The sequence below is a fragment of the Haematobia irritans genome, chromosome 3, assembly GCF_050003625.1.
Source record: "Haematobia irritans isolate KBUSLIRL chromosome 3, ASM5000362v1, whole genome shotgun sequence".
Taxonomy (NCBI): domain Eukaryota; kingdom Metazoa; phylum Arthropoda; class Insecta; order Diptera; family Muscidae; genus Haematobia; species Haematobia irritans.
This window is the reverse complement of record NC_134399.1, coordinates 146,213,228-146,237,293: the sequence shown is the minus strand read 5'-3', so window position 1 is coordinate 146,237,293 and position 24,066 is coordinate 146,213,228. Positions and strand designations below refer to the sequence as shown.

Sequence of the window (24,066 nt, the reverse complement as noted above, 5' to 3'; positions counted from 1 at the left end):
AATTTGACACGAATCATTTGAAGGTTGGTACTATATAAAAATAATATGTATTTAATACTAGCGACGCCATCTATGTGTCAGACCGGGGACTTATCAGCCAACCTGTTATATATATACTTTATGGGATCTTAGAGCAATGTTTCGATGTGTTACAAACGGAATGACAAAGTTAATATACCCCCCATCCTATGGTGGAGGGTATAAAAATTTAAACCAAAGATGTTTAATCCTCAAAATAAGTCTTAAGGACAATTTGCCTTAGTTCAAAGACATACGGCTTCAACAGAGCCGTAGCCGTGAAGCAAGATTAGAAACTTTATTTTAATTAAAATTCATTTATTTAAAGAAATTTATCCTTAATATTTTGAAAATTGCGCATCCTAAAATTTAAGTTGCGTAATGTCACTTAAATTTTTGTTTGAGTATTTACTTTTAACCCTAAACTCGATTTGTCGACTTTCTTATTTTTCATGTAATTCAAATACCGGTATGATAGATTGCTATAAAATTTTCTCAATTATTTCCAACAATATGATCTAATAAATTTCTATATATTTTAACTAAATTCTCGCATTAAATTCCCAAAGCGCATTTCTGAGATCAGACAGTAATGCCACTCCCAGTTGTCATTGGCCTAACAAAAAATATGTTATGCATTGAGGAGAAAGAACACGTGATAGACAAAAAAAAACTATTAAACAGTTTTGCCCATACTGCAGATTGGGATTTTGTGAATTGCAATCACGTTTAGGCGCAGTTATTTTACTTGGTTGATGTTTTATTTTAAACATAGCTCTTTTTTAGTCCATCATTGATGTACTTCAAACATTCAATCGAACTTGCAAAATAAATGCAAATATTTAAATGCAAACATGGATGTCTGTTAAAATTTATGAAAAACTACTTAAACAGGAGTTACAATTGTGATCAGCTACAAACAAAAAAGTATTTCATTTATTGTATGAACAGTGTTCACAATAATGTTCTTATGTTGGAGATAATAAAATGAACGAACAGAAATCATAAATTAAACAAGTACCTACGGCCGCAAGTTTGGCCAGGCCGAATCTTATGTACACTCCACCATGGATTGCATAGAAACTTCTACTAAAGACGGTGAACCACAATGAAATTACTTGGGTTGTGGCCAATGGCAAGGCATCTTAAAACATCTTAACATCATCTTCTACATTGTACACAGAAAAAAAAGTGTCTCGTAAATTTAAGAAGATTTTTACAATAATTTATTACAAGAATTTTCCAGAATTTTAGTTCATTTTTCGTATCTTCAACGAAAATTAACTACTCGAAACGAAATTTTACAAATTCTAAGTAGCAATCGTTTAGTTCATGGCCTACAAAATACGATGGAAATTTCCTTAAAAAAATTCTTAACTGGTAGTTAAAAATTCGTTTGTCTTGCTATAAAACTACTTGTGAAATGTAAAGTATTTTCTAAATAATAAGTGCAATTTACCATAAGATTTTTTTGTATGAGAAAATATTTTTTTTACGAAAAATGAACTTGAAAGTGGATAGCAATTTCTTACTGACAATTCCTATGGTTAATAATTGTTGGTAAAAAATTTCCCAATGAAATATTTTTAGTTCACATGTAATTAAATTTATAGACATTTTCGTCAAAAATGGGTAGATATCATTTCATGAAGTTTTTGCTAATTTTAAGTTAAACGTTTCATCGTTCTTATACTGATATGCATTTAAGAGTATTGTTTTTAGAGTAAATTGTGGACAGATGCGATCAACTAATGCATAGTACATAGATCTTTCTCGTCAAAGTGGAATATGTTTAATGTAAAGATGATGTTACTTGAATTTTTTTTGAGAGTGAGAGCATGCAATGCAATAATGAGAAATGGTAGCGAGTGAAGGGGATGTTGTGTATATCTGAGCGTGGGGTTGTTTTTGTTCTTTCAGTGGTTTGTGTGTGTGTTTATTATTGGCGAATGGTTTATTTGTCTGGTTGAGGTGTTGTTTTCAATGAAGGCACATGTGTTTTTGTTGTTGTAGGAATGTTTTGGTTTTGCTTGGTTTTGTTTGGCATGCTTCAGTTATATAAAGGGTGATTTGTTAAGAGCTTGATAACTTTAAAAAAAAAAAAAAACGCATAAAATTTGCAAAATCTCATCGGTTCTTTATTTGAAACGTTAGATTGGTCCATGACATTTACTTTTTGAAGATAATTTCATTTAAATGTTGACCGCGGCTGCGTCTTAGGTGGTCCATTCGGAAAGTCCAATTTTGGGCAACTTTTTCGAGCATTTCGGCCGGAATAGCCCGAATTTCTTCGGAAATGTTGTCTTCCAAAGCTGGAATAGTTGCTGGCTTATTTCTGTAGACTTTAGACTTGACGTAGCCCCACAAAAAATAGTCTAAAGGCGTCAAATCGCATGATCTTGGTGGCCAACTTACCGGTCCATTTCTTGAGATGAATTGTTCTCCGAAGTTTTCCCTCAAAATGGCCATAGAATCGCGAGCTGTGTGGCATGTAGCGCCATCTTGTTGAAACCACATGTCAACCAAGTTCAGTTCTTCCATTTTTGGCAACAAAAAGTTTGTTAGCATCGAACGATAGCGATCGCCATTCACCGTAACGTTGCGTCCAACAGCATCTTTGAAAAAATACGGTCCAATGATTCCACCAGCGTACAAACCACACCAAACAGTGCATTTTTCGGGATGCATGGGCAGTTCTTGAACGGCTTCTGGTTGCTCTTCACTCCAAATGCGGCAATTTTGCTTATTTACGTAGCCATTCAACCAGAAATGAGCCTCATCGCTGAACAAAATTTGTCGATAAAAAAGCGGATTTTCTGCCAACTTTTCTAGGGCCCATTCACTGAAAATTCGACGTTGTGGCTCGTTAGTAAGTCTATTCATGATGAAATGTCAAAGCATACTGAGCATCTTTCTCTTTGACACCATGTCTGAAATCCCACGTGATCTGTCAAATACTAATGCATGAAAATCCTAACCTCAAAAGAATCACCCTTTAGTTGGCGTTGGCGTGGGCTGTTGCATCTTTTTAGCCAGTATGTAACAAGGGAATATAAAGGTATGGACTATTTTGGTTTTTTATACCCTCCATCATAGGATGGGGGTATATTAACTTTGTCATTCCGTTTGTAACACATCGAAATATTGCTCTAAGACCCCATAAAGTATATATATTCTGGGTCGTGGTGAAATTCTGAGTCGATCTAAGCATGTCCGTCCGTCCGTCCGTCCGTCCGTCCGTCCGTCCGTCCGTCCGTCTGTTGAAATCACGCTAACTTCCGAACGAAACAAGCTATCGACTTGAAACTTGGCACAAGTAGTTGATATCGGTGTAGGTCGGATGGTATTGAAAATGGGTCATATCGGTCCACTTTTACGTATAGCCCCCATATAAAGGGACCCTCAGATTTGGCTTGTGGAGCCTCTAGCAGAAGCATATTTCATCCGATCCGGCTGAAATTTGGTATATGGTGTTGGTATATGGTCTCTAACAACCATGCAAAAATTGGTCCACATCGGTCCATAATTATATATAGCCCCCATATAAACCGATCCCCAGATTTGGCTTGTGGAGCCTCTAAGAGGAGCATATTTCATCCGATCCTGCTGAAATTTGGTACATGGGGTTGGTAGATGGTCTCTAACAATCGTGCAAAAATTGGTCCACATCGGTCCATAATTATATATAGCCCCCATATAAACCGATCCCCAGATTTGGCTTGTGGAGCCTCTAAGAGAAGCATATTTCATCCGATCCGGCTGAAATTTGGTACATGGTGTTGGTAGATGGTCTCTAACAATCATGCAAAAATTGGTCCACATCGGTCCATAATTATATATAGCCCCCATATAAACCGATCCCCAGATTTGGCTTGTGGAGCCTCTAAGAGGAGCATATTTCATCCGATCCTGCTGAAATTTGGTACATGGTGTTGGTAGATGGTCTCTAACAATCGTGCAAAAATTGGTCCACATCGGTCCATAATTATATATAGCCCCCATATAAACCGATCCCCAGATTTGGCTTGTGGAGCCTCTAAGAGAAGCATATTGCATCCGATCCGGCTTAAATTTGGTACATGGTGTTGGTAGATGGTCTCTAACAATCATGCAAAAATTGGTGCACATCGGTCCATAATTATATATAGCCCCCATATAAACCGATCCCCAGATTTGGCTTGCGGAGCCTCAAAGAGAAGCAAATTTCATCCGATCCGGCTGAAATTTGGTACATGATGTTGGTATATGGTCTCTAATAACCATGCAAAAATTGGTCCACATCGGTCCATAATTATATATGGACCCCATATAAACCGATCTCCAGATTTGGCTTGCGAAGCCCCAAAGAGAAGCAAATTGCATCCGATCCGGCTGAAATTTGGTACTTGGTATTGTTATATGGTCTCTAATAACCATGCAAAAATTGGTCCACATCGGTTCATAATTATATATAGCCCCCATATAAGCCGATCCCCAGATTTGGCTTGCGAAGTCTCCAAGAGAAGCAAATTTCACCCAATCCGGTTGTAATTTTGAACATGGTGTTAGTATATGATATTTAACAACCGTGCCAGAATTGGTCCATATCGGTCCATAATTATATATAGCCCCCATATAAAACGTTCTCCAGATTTGACCTCCGGAGCCTCTTGGAGGAGCAAAATTCATCCGATCCGGTTCAAATTAGGAACGTGGTGTCAGTATATAGTCGCTAACAACCATACAACAATTGGTCCAATCACTCAAAAATTGGTCCATATCGGTTCATAACCATGGTTGCCACTAGAGCCAAAATTAATCTACCAAAATTTTATTTATATAGAAAATTTTGTCAAAATTTTATTTCTAGAGAAAATTTTGTTCAAATTTTATTCGGTTCATAATCATGGTTGCCACTCGAGCCAAAAATAATCTACCAAGATTTTATTTCTATAGAAAATATTGTCAAAAGTCTATTTCTATAGAAAATTTTGTTAAAATTTTATTTCTGTAGAAATTTTTATCAAAATTTTCTTTCTATAGAAAATTTTGTCAAAATTTTTATTTCTATAGAAAATTTTATTTCTATAGAAAATTTTGTTAGAATTTTATTTCTGTAGAAAATTTTGTCAAAATTTTATGTCTACTTTGTCAAACTGAATTATATACGTATTGGATCGATCTTTTTTGATTTAATATATACCACGTATGGACTTACATACAATTTAGAAGATGGTGTTAGGAGGTTTTAAGATACCTTGCCATCGGCAAGCGTTACCGCAACTTAAGTAATTCGATTGTGGATGGCAGTGTTTAGAAAAAGTTTCTACGCAATCCATGATGGAGGGTACATAAGCTTCGGCCTGGCCGAACTTACGGCCGTATATACTTGTTTAGACATAAATTGGTGTTTGTTTATTAAAACTTTGAAATGAAAGTTATTAATATTTTAGCGATGAGATGTACGATGGCGAAGTGATGATCGGTAGCTTAGAAAAAAGTTATTAAAAATGTTCAATATTTAGGAAAAAATGCTGAAATGGAAAGTATATTGAAATTGTTTTATCTAATTTAATTTTTATTATTCAATGTAAAAAATAAATATTCAATTTCAGAGTAACTCCAGATGAATTTGGAAAATTGTTTGTTACACCTCAGCGTATAGTTTAATGATAAATAGGTAAGAGTTATTTTGCAATGTGGTTTTCTATTAAAAAATAATATTCTTTATGTATATTATTATTTGCTAATTATTATTATTATTTTTTAACAAGTTTCATGTTTTTCTTTGTTGTAAAAAAATATCTAAGCTAAGAGCAACCCCAGATGGATTCGGGCAAATTTTTATATTTCTCCTCAGCGTATAATTTAATAGAGAAGTGGTAAGTTTTCTTTTAAAAATTGGCTTTCTTCTCACTAGAATATTTACGTTTTAATGACATTTTTATTGTCAAAAATTACAGGTTTTTAATACCTTATTTTAGTATTACTTTAATCAAATATTTTTGGAAAATTTTTGTTACACCTCAGCATATAGTTTAATCATAAATTGGTAAGTATTCTTTTTAAAATGTGGTTTTCTTTTAAAAAGGATATTTTTTATTTATATCATTATTTGCTAATTATTATTATTATTATTATTTTTTTTTTTTTTTTGAAACTAGTTTAATGTTTTTCTTTGTTGTAAAAAAAATATTTAATTTCATAGCAACCCCAAGATGGATTCGGGCATATTTTTATATTCCTCCTCAGCGTATAATTTAACAGAGAAGTGGTAAGTTTTCTTTTAAAATTTGACTTCCTTTTCACTAGAATATTTAAATTTTTATGACCTTTTTATTATCAAAATTACATGTTTTTAATACCTTATTTTAGTATTACAATAATCAAATATTTTTGGAAACAAATTTAATATTTTTATTGTAAAAAACAAATATTTAATTTCAGAATAACAATTTGGAAACATTTTTATAAATTGGTAAGCTTTCTTTAACATTCTTTTAACCAGAATATTTAGTTTTTTTTATGCATATTATTTCTTTAATTATATTTTTTGGAAACCAATTTAATGTTTTCTATTTAATATAAAAAATAAATATTTAATTTCAGAGTATCCCCAAATGAATTTCGATAACTTTTTAACCTCAGCGTACAATTTAATAGAGAATTGGTAAGTTTTATATTAAAACTTTGGCTTTCTTTTGACAAGAATATTTATTGTATTATGTCCTTCACATCGATAACAACACAGTTTTATGAGTTAATATATTACTTAATTCATTATTTCTTTAATTGTTTCAGATAAAAAAATGCCCCCAAATATGGTAAGTTACAAGCTAATTTAAAGAGATTAAAAATTATATTTTATTACATGTTAATTTTTAACAATTTTCATTATTCCTTCCATTTTTTTCAGCAAGATATGTGAATATACTAACGATGAATAAAAAACTAAGGAAAAGTCAAAATGTCCAAATAGCGAGTTAAAATAAACTACTTTCTTGTTCCACGTGGTCATAATTTTTATTCACAAAAACATTGTATTAAGAACTCTCATCATAAGTTTTTATAATAAAGTACTTTTGCTTACAGAAAGTTGAATTTTAATGTATGAAAATTTTCATAATAGTAAAACGGGTTGTTATTCCTTTAATTATTTAATTTCTCTGTACTGTGGAATGATTGATTTAAAAATAGTTTAGTCGTCGACATTTTAAGGAGACTGTTAACCACTTTTTATTATCGGGTTTCCCAAAAAATAAGCAGGTAAACCAAAATAATACTGACTTTTTAACTTGGTAGGGGTATATAAATCTTATGGTGTTGTAAAAATGAACTAAAATACAATGTTATAGATTAACTAAAATTTAAGAGAATTATAAACTAGATGAGTTGAAAAAAATCTTAAGGGCTAAATCATGGTCAATATTACTACAGTTTAGTTCATTTTGCAATGGAAAAGGGTTCACTGTTTTTTCAGTGTAAGTTAGTCCAAGGTCGATTAAATACGCATATATTCAGTTCTTGACCTGTATATATAGGGAAGAAATAATTACGAACCGATATGAGGTTTTGTGCGGTAATTATAGTGCCAGAATTTAAATATGTGGGTCGCTTTATATGGGGGCTATATACAATTATGAACACGAGTCTACCAAAAATGGCAGATTTTGACAAAATTTTCTACAGAAATAAAATTCTGACAAAATTTTCTATAGAAATAAAATTTTGACAAAATTTCCTAAAGACATAAAATGTTGACAAAATTTTCTATACAAATAAAGTTTTGACAAAATTTTCTATAGAAATAAAATTTTGAGAAAATTTTCTATAGAAATAACATTTTGACAAAATTTTCTACAGAAATAAAATTCTGACAAAATTTTCTATAGAAATAAAATTTTGACAAAATTTTCTATATAAATAAATTTTTGACAAAATTTTGTATAGAAATTATATTTTGACAAAATTTCCTAAAGACATAAAATGCTGACAAAATTTTCTATAGAAATAAAGTTTTGACAAAATTTTCTATGGCAATAAAATTTTGGAAGATTATTTTTGGCTCGAGTGTCAATCGTGATTTTTCTGTGATTGGGGATCGGTTTATTTGGGGGCTATATATAATATAGATCGATACGGACCAATTTATGGTTGTTATCGGTCATACACTAGCGAAATGTACCAAATTTCAACCAGATCAGATGAATTTTGCTCCTTCAAGAGGCTCCGGAGGTCAAATCTGGGTATCGGTTTATATGGGGACTATATATAATTATGAACCGATATGGACCAATTTTTGCATGGCTTTTAGAGGCCATATACTAACACCACGTACTAAGTTTCAACCGGATAGGATGAATTTATATGGGTTTATATGGGGCTATATATAATTATGGACCGATATGGACCAATTTTTGCATGGTTTTTAGAGACCATATACTAACACTAACGTACCAAATTTCAACCGGATAGGATGAATTTTGCTCCTCCAAGAGGCTCTGGAGGTCAAATCTGGGGATCGGTTTATATAAGGGCTATTTATAATTATGGACCATATGCTAATACCACGTACTAAATTTCAACCAGATCGTATGGGGGCTATATACAATTAACAGGTTGGCTGATAAGTCCCCGGCCTGACACATAGATGGCGTCGCTAGTATTAAAGCTCTGTGCAAAATGGGTGCCGCGCGAGCTCACATTTGACCAAAAACAACAACGTGTTGATGATTCTGAGCGGTGTTTGCAGCTGTTAACTCGTAATACACCCGAGTTTTTCCATCGATATGTGACAATGGATGAAACATGGCTCCACCACTACACTTCTGAGTCCAATCGACAGCCGGCTGAGATGACAGCGACCGGTCTCCGAAGCGTGGAAAGACTCAAAAGTCCGTTGGCAAAGTAATGGCCTCTGTTTTTTGGGATGCGCATGGAATAAATTTTATCGATTATCTTGAGAATAGAAAAACCATCAACAGTGACTATTATATGGCGTTATTGGAGCGTTTGAAGATCGAAATCGCGGCAAAACGGCCCCATATGAAGAAGGAAAAAGTGTTGTTCCACCACAAGTCATTGAGAACGATGGCAAAAATTCATTAATTGGGCTTCAAATTGCTTCCCCACCCACCGTATTCTCCAGATCTGGCCCCCAGCGACTTTTTCTTGTTCTCAGACCTCAAAAGGATGCTCGCAAGGAAAAAATTTGGCTGCAATGAAGAGGTGATCGCCGAAACTGAGGCGTATTTTGAGGCGAAACCAAAGGAGTACAACCAAAATGGTATCAAAAAATTGAAAGGTCGTTATAATCGTTGTATCGCTCTTGAAGGGAACTATGTTGAATAATAAAAACGAATTTTGACAAAAAAATGTGTTTTTCTTTGTTAGACCGGGAACTTATCAGCCAACTTGTTATGAACCGATGTGTCCAATTTTTGCATGGTTGTTATAGGCTATATACCAACATCATGTTCCAAATTTCAGACGGATTGAATGAATTTTGCTCCTCCAAAAGGCTCCGCAAACCAAATCTGGGGATCGGTTTATATGGGGGCTATATATAATTATGGACCGATGTAGCCCAATTTTTGCATGGTTATTGGAGACCATATACCAACACCATGTACCACATTTCATACGGATCGGATGAAATTTGCTTCTCTTTAAAGCTCCGCACAGTGTTGCCAATATTTTTCGGCCACTTGTCCCCAAAGTAGGACGCTTTCATCCCCAAAATCCCCAATTTTTTTTTTTTAAGTAAAGGAATAGGCTCTGTTGTAAATAATCCGTCATAATTTAAAAATTAGAAAATATGCAATTTTTGTTATATCAGTTGGCGAGATACAATAGGATAAAGATTTCAAACCACAAAACCTCAAAATATTATCCGATACAATCCCTCATTAATTATTGGTATAAAGAGTCATCGAATATGTATCTTATGCAAATCGTCTTCTAAATGCTCGAGAAATAAAAATGGGAGTTGAGTCAACATGTGTAACATATCAAATTAAACTGTAATGTATTATGCATTTAGGAACCGCTATGGTACAATTTTTGAGTGTTTTCTTTGAATGACGGCTATTCCTATTTATGCTCCAATATGGGTATAAAAATTGATATGTGTCACGTATTTCAGAATTTTCCTTCCTAGCTGAAGTAAGTGCTATCCTAGAACAGAAACAACAGAATCTAAAGGAAGTATATTTGCAATGCGCCTCCTATACTCCCAAGCTGAACCAAGTTTCTTTTTATCCAATAAACATGGCAAATGTAACCGAAATCTTTATCAAAGACACACTTCATCGCTTATTATTTAAATAGGTACGTAGGCGATATCTGTTGGCCACTAGCAAACACATAAATGATATTATCTACGACATGAACCATAATATAAAAATTATAGCCGCCAAATTTCTACTTTTGTTTAATAGATGGCGCTAGCCACTCACACTAATTATAAATGATGTATGCCTTTAGGTTTATTTTACTTAAAGCTTTCTGTTTTAAGTAGGGCTGTCATTAGGGATCCCGAATCCTGGGATTTTTATTTTGAATCCCTGGATTTTTCGGGACCCCGAAAAATAATCCAAATTTGTTCAATTTCTGGCTGATTTAGGACTTTTATTGTTAAATTGTTTATTAATTTTTATTAACAAATGTTTTATTAATAAATTGTTTATTAATTTTTATTAATAAATGTTTTGTTATTGACCCAATTTGGCTTATTGTTTTGTCGTAATAAATTGAAATTGGTGTCTTCATTCAGTATAAACAAACCTTATGTTAGACCAGTGTCAACTGTGAGAGTCCGATTTACCTGCCATTTGAAATCTAGAGGTACTTTATGACCACAAATAGGCGTGTCGAAGATGGGGTGTATCGGTCCATGTTTTGGCATAGCCCCAATATAGACAGATCTCCCGATTTTATTTCTTGCGCTTCTAGAAACCATAGTTTCTATCCGATTTCCCTGAAATTCGAACTCTGGAAGTATCTTTTGAGTGCAAATAGGTGTGTTGAATATGGTGTGTTTTGATATAGCCCCAATATAGACCGATCTCCCGAGTTTTCTTCTTGGGCTTATAGAAATTTAGATTTTCAGATCCATTACTAGTTGTTCGGAATATATTGTGTATCAGTACAGACTCTGATATACCCCCCTTATAAACCCGCCCTCTGATTTAGGGTCTAGATTTTGTAGGTTTTTCAGAATCGCAATTAGATGTGCTGAATTTGGTGTGTATCGGTGCCTGTTTTTGGCTTTGGGCTTATATAAATCGTAGTTTTTATCCGATTTGCCTAAATTGTAACGGATTTCGGTCCATTTGGTAAGACCAATTTCACTTCTTGAGGGTATACAAGGCGCACTGATCATGAAATACTGAAAGTAAAATTTTACTTCTTCTTTTAATAATGGGGGTAGAAATCTACAGAATTTATTTTGGGATCCCGAAAAAAAACCTGAAAATCCCTGTATTCAACATTTTGATATCCCGAGATTTATAAAAATCGATCCCGAATTACAGCCCTAACTGCGACTAATGTCTGTTTTTTTTTTTTTTTTGAGAACGCGATTTTCTCAACCGTTCCTCAATTTGAATATTAATCTACCCTGTCGTACTTGTAGTTAACTTTAAATTTATTAAAGCTAACTATTTCTTAATTAGTACTGGTTGACAGTTGGTTTGATTTTATATGGACTCAACTAACTACGAGGGCAGTTCGGAAACTTCTTAGCCTAGCACAAAAAGCGCGGTATAAACAGAAAAAAGTTAAGTGTTTGGAAACTTACATCTCTGATATGAACACATGTTAAATTTTGTATCGACCTGCCAACTCCTTCATATAGAAACAGGTGTTCAAAAAGGACGCATCCGCATTTTTTTTACAATGGAAAAATTAGAAATGCGTGCTGTCATTAAATATTTACATAAAAAAGGTTTATCGGGACGAGAAATTCATAATGATATGGTGAATGTGTTAGATGAAAGTGCTCCTTCATATGCAACAGTAAAAAATTGGGATGCTGAATTTAAACGTGGTCGTACAAGCATTGAAGATGAACCACGAACAGAACAGAAATTGTAGCCAAAGTGCATGATATGGAATATGAAATTGCTAATATCATGGGCATCTCAAATGATCGAGTCCATTTAATTTTGCATGAAGAACTACACCCAAAGAGATTTGTTAGTAGGGACAGCAGAAAAGTCTGCTAAAACAGCAGAAAGTCTGCTGAAAAAGGGACAGCAGTCACTGTTTGCTGAAATAGCAAACATTTCCTGCTATTTTTTAAGCTCGATTACAGTAAAACATGTTTTATTTTGGCTGAAACTAATAAAAATGTCAACTGACATATATTGTTTTAACATAATTAAAAGTATATAGTATTTGTATAGTATTTGACCAAAAATCTTAATATTTATCGAATTGAGGCAAAACAGCAAACAAAATGTTTGCTGATCGTATTTAGGAGCTTGTAAGTATATTACAGTGCAAAAATATACCAAAAACTACTTTTGGTTCTTAAATATGCTTTGAGGAAAAATTTATAACCTAAAAATTTTCTAATTTGTTGTTCATTAGGTCCTGAAGTACAAAAATATAACAGCAGACATCGACTGCTGTTTTTAGCAGACTTTTTTCTATGAGTGTACAGATGAAAAAGCTTTCTGCAAAATGGGTGCCGCATTTGTTAACAGTCGATCAAAAACGCATAATAATGAACATTTCTCAAGCTTGTTTGGATCATTTTAAGCGAAATAAAATGGATTTTAAGCGTCGTTTCATAACTGTTGATGGTGCATGGATCCACCACTATACTCCAGAGACAAAAGAACAATCCAAACAATGGACTGAAGCTGGAGGAAGTGCCCCAAAGAAAGCAAAAACAATTCAATCGGTGTTTTGCGACTTCGAAGGTATTTTATTTATGGACTATCTGCAAAAGGGTAAAACAATAAATTCAGAGTACTATTGCAACCTTTTGGATCAATTAAATGTACAAATTCGAGAAAAACGTACAGGCTTACAACACAAAAAAATAATTTTTCATCAAGACAACGCACCAGCGCACAAGTGTGTTTTAACAATGGCTAAAATCAACGAATTAAAGTACGAGTTGCTTGATCACCCACCTTATTCTCTTGATTTAGCTCCCAGTGACTTTTACTTGTTCCCAAATCTAAAAAAATTCCTTGCTGGCAAGCGTTTTACCTCAAATGAAGATGCAATTACAGTTGTAAACCACTATTTTGAAGACCTTGAGGAAAACTATTTTAATCAAGGGATAGAATTGCTAGAAAAGCGTTGGACTAAGTGTATTGAAGTTTCAGGAGATTATATTGAAAAATAAAAATATTTTTTAAAAACTAGCTATTCTCTTTCATTGACAGGCTAAGAAGTTTCCAAACCGCCCTCGTATTTTAACATGGCGATGTCATAGGAAGTAGTCAATTGTCCATCTCTGCATTACTTTTAGTTAGTAGTTAGTTTTCAGTCAACGAAAAATTAGTTAAATAAAAGTTGTGCCTAAATCACTATTTTCTACAATAAAAGAGGGTTTACAAATTTATATTTTCATAAAACAAAAATTTATTCACATAAAAATTAAATATGACACTTTAACATCAAAATATAACAATACAGTTTTCTGGAATACAGGACCCTTTCTTTTTTTTAAAAGCCTTCTCAAATTCTTTTCCTAACACCCTTCGTGTTCTTTTGCAAGAAAAATTCAAAAAAACACACACAATAATTTTCAATATATTTTAGTTATTAAAACACTTACAGCCGTATTCATAAAAAGTTAATTGACGTTAATGAACGATTGATAAATTATTTCGTGAAAATGGCATTCATAAACGATTAATAGCTTACCAAACCTTTAACAAGTCTTTGGTAAATTGTAAAAATTTATTGTAGGATGTACCCTTCTTTAACTCTTTGATAAAATTGCAAAATGCCTTTTTGGGCAATACCTATTAATGTATCGCTGTTTTATGCTATTTTGTATATCACTATATGTCAAAAACCCTATTAAAAACCCTATTTTTATACCATTTTTCAAAATACTAATCCAAATAAGAGAACTGCAGAAATAGACGTACAAAATGCATTCCTACTAATATTATGTAAATTTAACGTCATCTTAAACTTCCTTTTGTTACTTTAATGAAAAATGCGTCGAAAATTAGCTCGAGAAATTAAATAGATGAATTCCATTAGATTAGTGATGTGTTTTTAATAACAATAGACTTTATATTCGAATACAATCCGGTTCGATTAATACTAATATTGGTACTAACATATTGACTAATTATAAAATGATTGTATATTGTGAGTAATGCATTCTGTATAAATTAATTTAGCCTGGAAAATTATGTTTCGCCACAAAATCATTAAAATGTTGAGACTTTATTTTTATTAAGATCAACCGGTTATAATTCGATCTTCATCAATACGATGAAAATGACAATATGTAACGACATGTGTTGCCACCTGATCACTAAAAACGCATGATAACTATAATAGTGTTATTAATGATTAATGAATACCCATTTTTATATAAGGCTTATAGAATAAAAAGAGCGTGATAGCTGGTTTAGAGTGCGCGTTAATGATTTTTTATGAATAAAGGTAGGTACTATGTTTATTGGCACGAAAAAAAAGTCCCTAAATCATTCTTTCGCGTTGAAAAATGAGAGTGTTGACAATAGATTTCGAAGGAAGAAAACAGCCATTTTGGAAATTTTTCGCGTTTATTTCTCCGAAATTTAATTGACAACATCGCCAAACGTCATAAAATTATTACATATGTATACGCAGCAGCTGATTAGATTGTTTACACACACGCATTCATGATAATTGTTTTGAAAAGTTTTTTCTACATGTTTTTAAATTGTTTTGCAACCAAACCTCACACATCACTGGACACTAATAATTGTTAAGAATATAACGCTAGCCGCTCTACTCCCGGTGTCTTACCACATTCGGCAACAGCTTTAACGACATGTGGTACATTGTCGTCTTCTTCAGCTTTTCCAAATGGATACCGTCAATTTGTAACGCCCATCTAACAAACATATAATTCCGGTGTTATGCTAACTTTTACATCATGCGCAGCAATGGACTCATTCATCAACAAACTTAATTCGTTGGTGTTCACAATATCTACACAATCGCATTGCAATACCAGCGGACAAGAGTGTACTTATGCCCATGCTGTTGCCGCCTCACTAGCAATTTCAAATCCAGTGGTCACCACCACGGTTCCCACAAAGGATAATAACGCCATTTCATTTGCCAATGTTGTTACCTCGGGGGGAACAACATCATGGGGTGACCAGTTAAAACACGTACACCATACAATAGCTATAGTCAAAGTGAAACTTTTTGTTCAATCAACATAAGCCTATAACTCACGTTCAAGGGTAGTTCCTAAGCAAAAGTCTCTGTTCCCGACTTATATTTCGCAAGATAATTCGTCACAAAGGGATGTTAGTGTTCTATACCAGGAACTCTTCGTTGACTGAAATTAATACATTGAGATGCAAAGTGGCTGGTTTACTGAAGAATGTTTCTTGTTATACTCTCCCAATGTATAATTTTATAACTATTTCAATCACGCTATAAAATTCAACCAGTGTTTTGAATCGATAAAATGCAAGATATATGCACAATTAATTTTTGCATTTTATTTTTGGAACATAGCAATTTATTCTTGTGATTCCATTCGTAGCTACCATAGTACTGCAACATCAATCGCACTGCCTTCTTTATAATTACGATGCACGGCCAGCAATTGTGTTTATTATCCCTATACCCAGTAAAAAGAAACGATTGTAAAATGAAATTCACTAAATAGAACTTTATTTTGTTAACACTTTTCTATAAATTTCATGTTATGTTCATTATTTCTATTCTATTATGTAGTAGGGAGATGGTGGCTTTATTACGAAAATACCACTCCAAGTTATATTTATTTTGTCAATCGATCTTATTGCATTTTTAAATAACAATGCGAACCACATTTGTATTGTAATTTCACACAAATCATTTGAATAAATAAATTATTTCTTAATTCACATTGCAAATGGCGCCATGTTTTGAAACTAACTAATCTCAACATATGGAAGGATTTAACACGATCTAATTAGGGACTGTGCGCTTTTCGTCAGTTTTTCAACTCGAAAAAAACAAAGTACCACAAATGAAAAAATATTTCGGTAGTTTTTCGCATTTTTGGTTTTGTATGGGATTTCGCTGCGGAAACCGAACATAGTACCTACCTTAAGGCCGTTATACTTTTTCAGTAAAGGTGGGTATTAAGTTCGAGTTTAGCCGCTAAAAAGGTCATTTTTTCACGATTACTTTTCTTTAATATTCAATTTTAAGGAATACAAACTTTGTGAAAAATTGCTTTGGGCTTTTCCCCATCAAGTTATAATAAAATTTGCAACAAATATGTATAATTTCATGCATTTTTCTTACTGATTTAGTTTTCATTTTAACCGCTAATTTTCACTAAAGTGAAAACTAAATCAGTAAAAAAGGCATAAAATTGTACATATTTGTTGCAAATTTTATTATAACTTGATGGGGAATAGCCCAAAGCAAATTTTCACAAAGTTTGAATTCCTTAAAATTGATTATTACATATACATTTTGAAAAATATTTGAATGGCTATTTTATGTAAACTGTTCTCCATTGCTTGTGCTTATTAGGGCGCTTACCATCAACCGCTACGGTTGTGGCTACGTAGAATAAACAGCAAGCGGTGGTCTTAATACCCCGCAGAAAATATCGATTGTGGTTATCGATAGTACGATAAATAAATATATTGTTTACAGTCGATGTTATCGGCAGTGCAATCTAATCATATTGTTTGTTTTTTTCGGCATAGAACAACCGGTTTTAAACAATTTACAATTTGTCATAATTGCTCAGTAGTTCTCGATTTCACAAGCTGTTTAAATAGTAGTTGCGGAACAGAAATCAGTAATTATTTGAAAGTCCAAGAATTATAGCGAATATATTGGAAGTTTCTTCAATACAGGGAAAGATGTCGCAACAGATTACAGGAAGAGCTTTGCATTATGTTTTCAAAATTGGAAATCGTGCAAAGAACTCTCACTTCTTCAGAAATATACTGGGCATGAAGGTATGAGTGAAAATATTCCACTTGATTTTATCTATAACAGCAGATACGCATATTTCCAACTAGTATCGTTGTGTGTCAGGTAGTGTTGAGTACGTGGGTGAAATTTAACTGACGGCCGTCATTGATGATAGGACACACGCAGACAATTAATTGAACTGTCGTGATACGATCATTCTATCCCAGTGTTTGGAATAGTGGCAGTCCGTTATTTTTGACTCACTTATGCTAAGGTCACACTGGGCAAATATTGGACAGAAATCAAAAAAGAATCCGTCGCCACAGCTGAACCAGAAAACATATTTAGCTCATATTGGATATATAACATCATGGTAGGATTATTTTCAAAAAAAAACCTTATTCAGATATTAGGAAAATGGTTCTGGAAAAACGTTTGACACTCATTGTGGTCAAATATTTACCTAGTGTGACCATAGCTTACCCCATAAGTTGTGAACTCTCTTATCAATGATTGTTGCCTGATTCTATGTTAAGGGACCTCCTTACCTCAATGGTAAGGGACCTACTTTTATAGGCGAAAAAAGAGTTCCACATTGCAGTGTGACCACTTAGAGAAGCTTTGATGCTCTCAGAGATGTCACCATAGTTACTGTGCGGGGATAATCCACCTCTGGAAAACTTGTAGGCATGCTAACCGTTCACAACGGTGTCTTTAAACCAAGAAAATTTATTTAACTCACGAAAATTTTCCTGAAAATTATTATATCTCACTACTGTGTCTTTTTTGTCTGACACGCTCGTGTACACGGGTGACTCAATGTATGATTTTCGTGGGTCTCGACAGTTTCGTGTCACGCACACACCCCTATCTCCAAGATAGCTTTTTAATTGTACTTATTTTTGATAGATAATTTATGCACGTAGTACTTGAACATTGATGAAATGATAGTAATGACTATTTTTTTTTACAGGTATTGAGGCATGAAGAATTTAAGGAAGGTTGTGAAGCTCAATGCAATGGGTAAGTGAGATTTATTGCTTAGTCATAAACATTTTGAAATCTTAATCAAATAGAATGTTCCCTTTTCTCTATACAGGCCTTATGATAATCGTTGGAGTAAAACAATGGTTGGCTATGGTCCCGAATCAACACATTTTGTTTTCGAATTAACTTATAATTATGGTGTATCCAGTTATGAAATGGGTAAGACCTATTGAAATCTGATAAATGGTATAGAGAACAAAAAAATGTTCAATTAATGTTCACTAGTAAATGCAATTAACTATACCATAACACGAAATAAGATATCTCAATAGTACAGTTGAATGAAAATCATAGTGCCTCAATACTATCCCATTGCTATTGATAATGATGATGATTAATGTTCCACAACGTCCTCAATGTATGCTTGCATGCATTCTCCATAAAAAATTTTATAGAATTAAAATTAGTTCAAAAACAAAATGCATCAAATATTGAAATATCGAGGGATATATCAAGAGATGGCTTATGTGCATATTCAAATTTTTTCTATAATACCCTCCACCATAGCATGGGATGTATACTAACTTTTTAATTCTTGTAACGTATCTAACTATTGGTCTCGTACACCATAATGCATATATTCTTGGTCGTTTGGGAATTCTGAGTCGATCAACATAGGAACTTCTAAACCATCCGTATGTTGACGTAAATTTCCCAACGAAACAACTATCGGCTAGAAACTTGGAACAAGGTCGAATGGTATGACAAATGGGCCATATCAAACTACTGTTAGGTATAGCCCCCATATACACCAATGTCCAGATTTCATATTTATTGTACCTACTGAGGCGCCAATTTTCAACAGATTTGTTTCATATTTGTAATAGAACCTCTTGGTGGAACAAATTTTATCCGATACAGTTGAAATTTGGTACGTAATGTAAGAATATGCTCCCTAATGCTACCCTATAAAACGATTTCATTTTCACCGATATGGTTGAAATATGTTTGTGATGTCACTATATATCCTCTAATCCTCTAATGCCTTCTCATCGAGGTTTTTCTTAAGCCTCATGTAGGAAGACATTTCATCCGATCCAATTGAATTTTCTTGTGTGAATGAAGGTAATATAGTTTATTTTTTATACCCTGCGCCACACTGCGGAACAGGGTATTATAATTTAGTCCATATGTTTGCAACACCCAGAGGAAGACGAGATAGAAATATTGTGTCTTTGGCAATATTGCTCAAGGCTGGGCCCTCAGCCCGTTTGCTTGTGAACACATTTTTTAATCAAAGTCTAGGTCGTAATTTTAGTCCAATCGACTTCGTTTTGCACAAGTTTGTGTTTTAGCTCAGAATAGAACCCTATTAATGTTGGAAAAAATCGGTTCAGTTTTAGATTTACCTCCCATATAAATCCTCCGTCAGATATCTGCTAACAGAAGCCAGTATTTAAGCCTGATTTTCTTTAAATTTTGCATAAGGAGTGCAATTGATAGTGCCGATTTTGGTTGAAATCGGTTGAGATTTAGATATAGCTCCCATGTATATGTTTTTCCTTGCAAAATCGCCACTGATAAGTCGAAAACTTAAATTTTCCTAAACTTCTAATAACATACATATCTATCGACAGAAAAAACATAAATACACGTATGCGAAGTTAACTAAAATTTGCATCAGATTTAAAAGTTTCCCATATTTATTACAAACATTGTGTTCTATCCCAGGGCATTAGCCAAGTTAAGCTTTATGTCTATATATTTTGTTGGTTAAGCTACACTTGTAGTTTAGTCAATGCATGGCTTTAAGCTGAGATCAAAGACAATAATAACGATTGAAGAGAAGCCAACAATAACAAACAAAACGAATGAAGATAGAGGAAGCACGCTCAAAAACAAACCCAGCCAAATACATTCAAATCGATGATTTGAGTTTGGCAAAGGAAAAGAGATATGCTTGCAAAATTTGTTTAGGCAGTAGCCGACTATCAAACCCTTTTTCGGAAGGTTCAAGTGTAGTTCACATTGGGTTGAGTGAATTACCCGAATTCATTCTGATAATTGGTTGATAGTTTTGCTGCAAGTATAGGAAGCTGATGAGGAATGTGGTAATTCCGAAACAGCTGTACATCCAACCATCTTACAGTCTATAGGGCTTTGCCCAAATAAATTTGACAAGCATACTTTTCCTCTGTTGGTTAAGCTACACTTGTAGTTTAGTCAATGCATGGCTTTAAGCTGAGATCAAAGACAATAATAATTTTGTAGAAGTCTAATAAATTTTGTCCAGATCGAGTCGGATTTAAATGTATATATTTGGGACAAAAACCTTTATATACAGCACCCAACACGTTTTATGGATTTGATATGGTATCGAAAATGTGGATCTACAAAGTGGTGCAGGGTATTCGTCCTATGACAAGCTCATGTTAAATACATCGCTTCTGCATCAATTTTGCACCGCTTCCGGATACAAAAGGATTATTTTCACTGGAGTTCGCTATGTGTACTTCGTACAACAAAATAGTCTCGAATGCACATCGCTTTGATAAATACATTTTGAAATAAAATTTTGACAAAATTGTCTATAGAAATAAATGCTGATACCGAAACAGGCAATTGACGTCCAAATGCATTATTATATTTAAATATACAATTATTTTTCGAGCTTTATGGACAGATATAGATTAAGGAACATGGTTAATAGAGCCATTGAAAAGAAAACGCCAGATACAAATCTATACACGCCTGGACTGTACATGTTTCGGTTCGGGCGAATGAACCTTTCCACAGCCTTTAGTATAGATCTGGCTGGGAGAGATAACTCAATTTTGGGCCCTTTATGCTAACTCCTTATGGAGAAAACATTTGGGAAATTTCCTCTTACAAATTGAATCATCTTTTCTCCCACTGTACATCATCTTTTCATATAACTTACAAGTCCCTTAATCTTATTTTTATTTCGTTTTGTTACATAGTAATGCAACAACACGAAATTTATTTTTAGAAAGCTAATTTGTTAGAATTCACCTAAGTGGTGAACAGTCGAACAATGCTTATTGTTTCTACAGTCAACTACAACATGTGACAATTTACAGAAACTGGTTTCCAGGATACAACAACAATTCTAACGCGTACATTAGTCGTGTTTTTTCCTAGTTTTACGACGGGCTCATCGTTGCTTATTATATTTCATGTTAGCCTGATACCGAAACAGGCAATTGACGTCCAAATGCATTATTATATTTAATTATACAATTATTTTTCGAGCTTTATGGACAGAACCGAACCGAAACATGTACAGTCCAGGCGTGTATAGATTTGTATCTGGCGTTTTCTTTTCAATGGCTCTATTAACCATGTTCCTTAATCTATATCTGTCCCTAAAGCTCGAAAAATAATTGTATAATTAAATATAATAATGCATTTGGACGTCAATTGCCTGTTTCGGTATCAGGCTAAACCACTTCCAAAAGTAGCGCCCATGTTATTTTACTGAGAAATATATATTCGTAGCAATATCGGCTATTTTTACATAGAATTAAAAAAAAACTAATTAATAACACTGTACTACTTTTAACACTAAAAATTGTATATAAGCGACTGTTTGTAAATAAAAATTTAAATGAAAAATTATAGGGTAATATGACAATATTATATTTCTATTACCGATAATATTATATTCCTTTGTTACTAATCATTTCTAAAAATTGGCTTGTCCAAATAGTTTTCTTTAGTAGTTTTCGTTCTGAAATCCGATCATGATGTGCTAATTATCAACCAATAAAACTTTAGTTAGTGTCTTTTTTAGATTTTATATATGCAAATATCACATTTTGTCATTACAATTTAAATTAAACCTTCTATAGAAATGACATAATAACTCATTTTGTTTTTTTTTAGGTAATGATTTCGCTGGCGTTATCTTAAAATCTCAAGAATCGATTGAACGTGCCTTAGCCAATAATTATCCAATGACCGATGTTGATGGCAAAAAACTTCTTATCTCTCCTGATGGTTATAAATTCTATATTATACCAGAACCTCAACCTGATTGTCGTGATCCTGTTGTCAATGTAGGCCTCAATGTTACCAATTTGGCAGAATCGAAAAATTATTGGCATAATATTTTACAAATGAAATTGGTATCTGAAGACGATAATTCTGTACTCTTAAACTATAGTGATATGCAAGCGGCATTGAATCTTGAACAAATCTCTGAACCCCTTGATAGAGCCAAGGCATATGGACGTATTGCTTTTTCGGTGCCAAAGGTGCAACAAACCTACATTAATGAGATCATTCAGCAAAATAATGGAAAGATATTGACACCGCTTATTGAATTGGATACACCAGGAAAAGAGACAGTTCGTGTTATTATTTTAGCCGATCCAGATGGTCATGAAATCTGTTTTGTCGACGACGAGGGTTTCACAAAATTGTCTGCTGTTGAAGACGATGCCGATAAGAATTTGGATAAATATATTGGTAAAGATCCTTTCCAAAAGGAAATTGATGCCAAGGAGCAATAAAATTATGTAAATAATGAAAGTTGCAATGTGATCACGAACCAGTTTATTTATGTTGTGAAAGAATTTTTTAGCTTTGTATATAGAAATGAATCAATAAAATTGATGTAAACTGTTTGTCTAATTCACACGATAATATATAAGCCGTAAGATGTTTTTGTATTATTATTCTATATTTTTATTAACTATTTTGAAAGGCGGTGAAAGGCGCATGAAGTGCACAAAACTGTGAAACAATACCAATAAAGGAGAAGGGAGAAAAGAGGAAATAAGGTGGAAAAACGATATACATTAAAAAAGCAGCGAAATCACCCGAAAAGATGTGGGTTAATTTTAACTAAACTACAATATATTACAAACAACATGACAAAAAATATTCAAGGCAATTTATTAGTCATAATTTTTTCCTTCAGTATAATACAATTTCGGACCAGTAGTTCAGACAGCTCCATTTTTTATACACTTTTTAAAAATGTTCCTTTTTAATCCGGACAGTAAGTTTTGTTTGTTTGTGTCGCAGCAATTGTTCTTTATTTTATCGTTTGTTTACAAACTAATTTTATACTAACAAAAGGTGGGCTAGTATTGTTTTTAGTTTGCATGTTGTCGAAGTTTGTCGGATCTTATAAAAATCAAAGCAGGTACTTTCTCATAAAAATTGGGGGACATGAGTAGTTCTTTTTGCTAGCAATGGTTACCAAGTCATCTTTCAAATGTCGATAATTTTAAACAAAACTTTCAACAAAACACTCAAGTTAAGGATTGGTCTTAGTGATCATCAAATATATAAAGCAGATAAATGCTATATCTTGGAGACTGCTCCCAAGCAATGGGTTCACCCAAAAAAAGATTTCAGCATTTCGAATAAAACTATCATAAGTTAGATTCACTTTTATGACATGCTTTGCCACTTCTTGCAAGGTTTTTATTAAAAATTTCGCGCTTTCTGTAACATAAAACCTGGACCGGTATATACCATATTTGGCACATCTATTTTTAGACCTAAAGTACACCCAGATTTCATATTTCAAGCAAATTGTATAAAAATTGCGGTTTTGAGATGCCTAAGAAGTCAAATCTTGGAATCGGCCTATATGGGGGTTATACCAAAACATGTACAACGATACACACCATATTCAGCACTCCTCATTGTGGTCCTAAAATATACCTATATTTTGAATTTCAGACAAATCGTATAAAAATAGGGATCTCTAGACGCTCAAGGAGTCAAAGCGGGGTTATACAAAAATATGGACCGATACACACCATATTCGGCACACTTCTTTGTGGTCCTAAAATATCGCTACAGACGCCCAAGAAGGCGAAGTGGTCAAATCGGGCGATCGTTCTATATGGGGGTTATACAAAAATATGGACCGATATACACCATATTCGGCACACCTCTTTGTGGTACTAAAATATC

General features: G+C 33.4%; 1 protein-coding gene across 1 annotated transcript; it reads left to right on the top strand.

Annotated features, from left to right (window-relative positions):
* Positions 1-16,855: 16,855 nt before the first annotated feature.
* LOC142228921 (glyoxalase domain-containing protein 4) lies at positions 16,856-22,793 on the top strand. The gene is made up of 5 exons (XM_075299444.1): positions 16,856-17,005; positions 17,064-17,168; positions 18,098-18,147; positions 18,224-18,330; positions 22,018-22,793. The coding sequence occupies exons 2-5, from the start codon at positions 17,070-17,072 to the stop codon at positions 22,644-22,646; spliced, it is 885 nt and encodes a 294-aa protein (XP_075155559.1). The 5' UTR covers positions 16,856-17,005; positions 17,064-17,069; the 3' UTR covers positions 22,647-22,793.
* Positions 22,794-24,066: the final 1,273 nt, after the last annotated feature.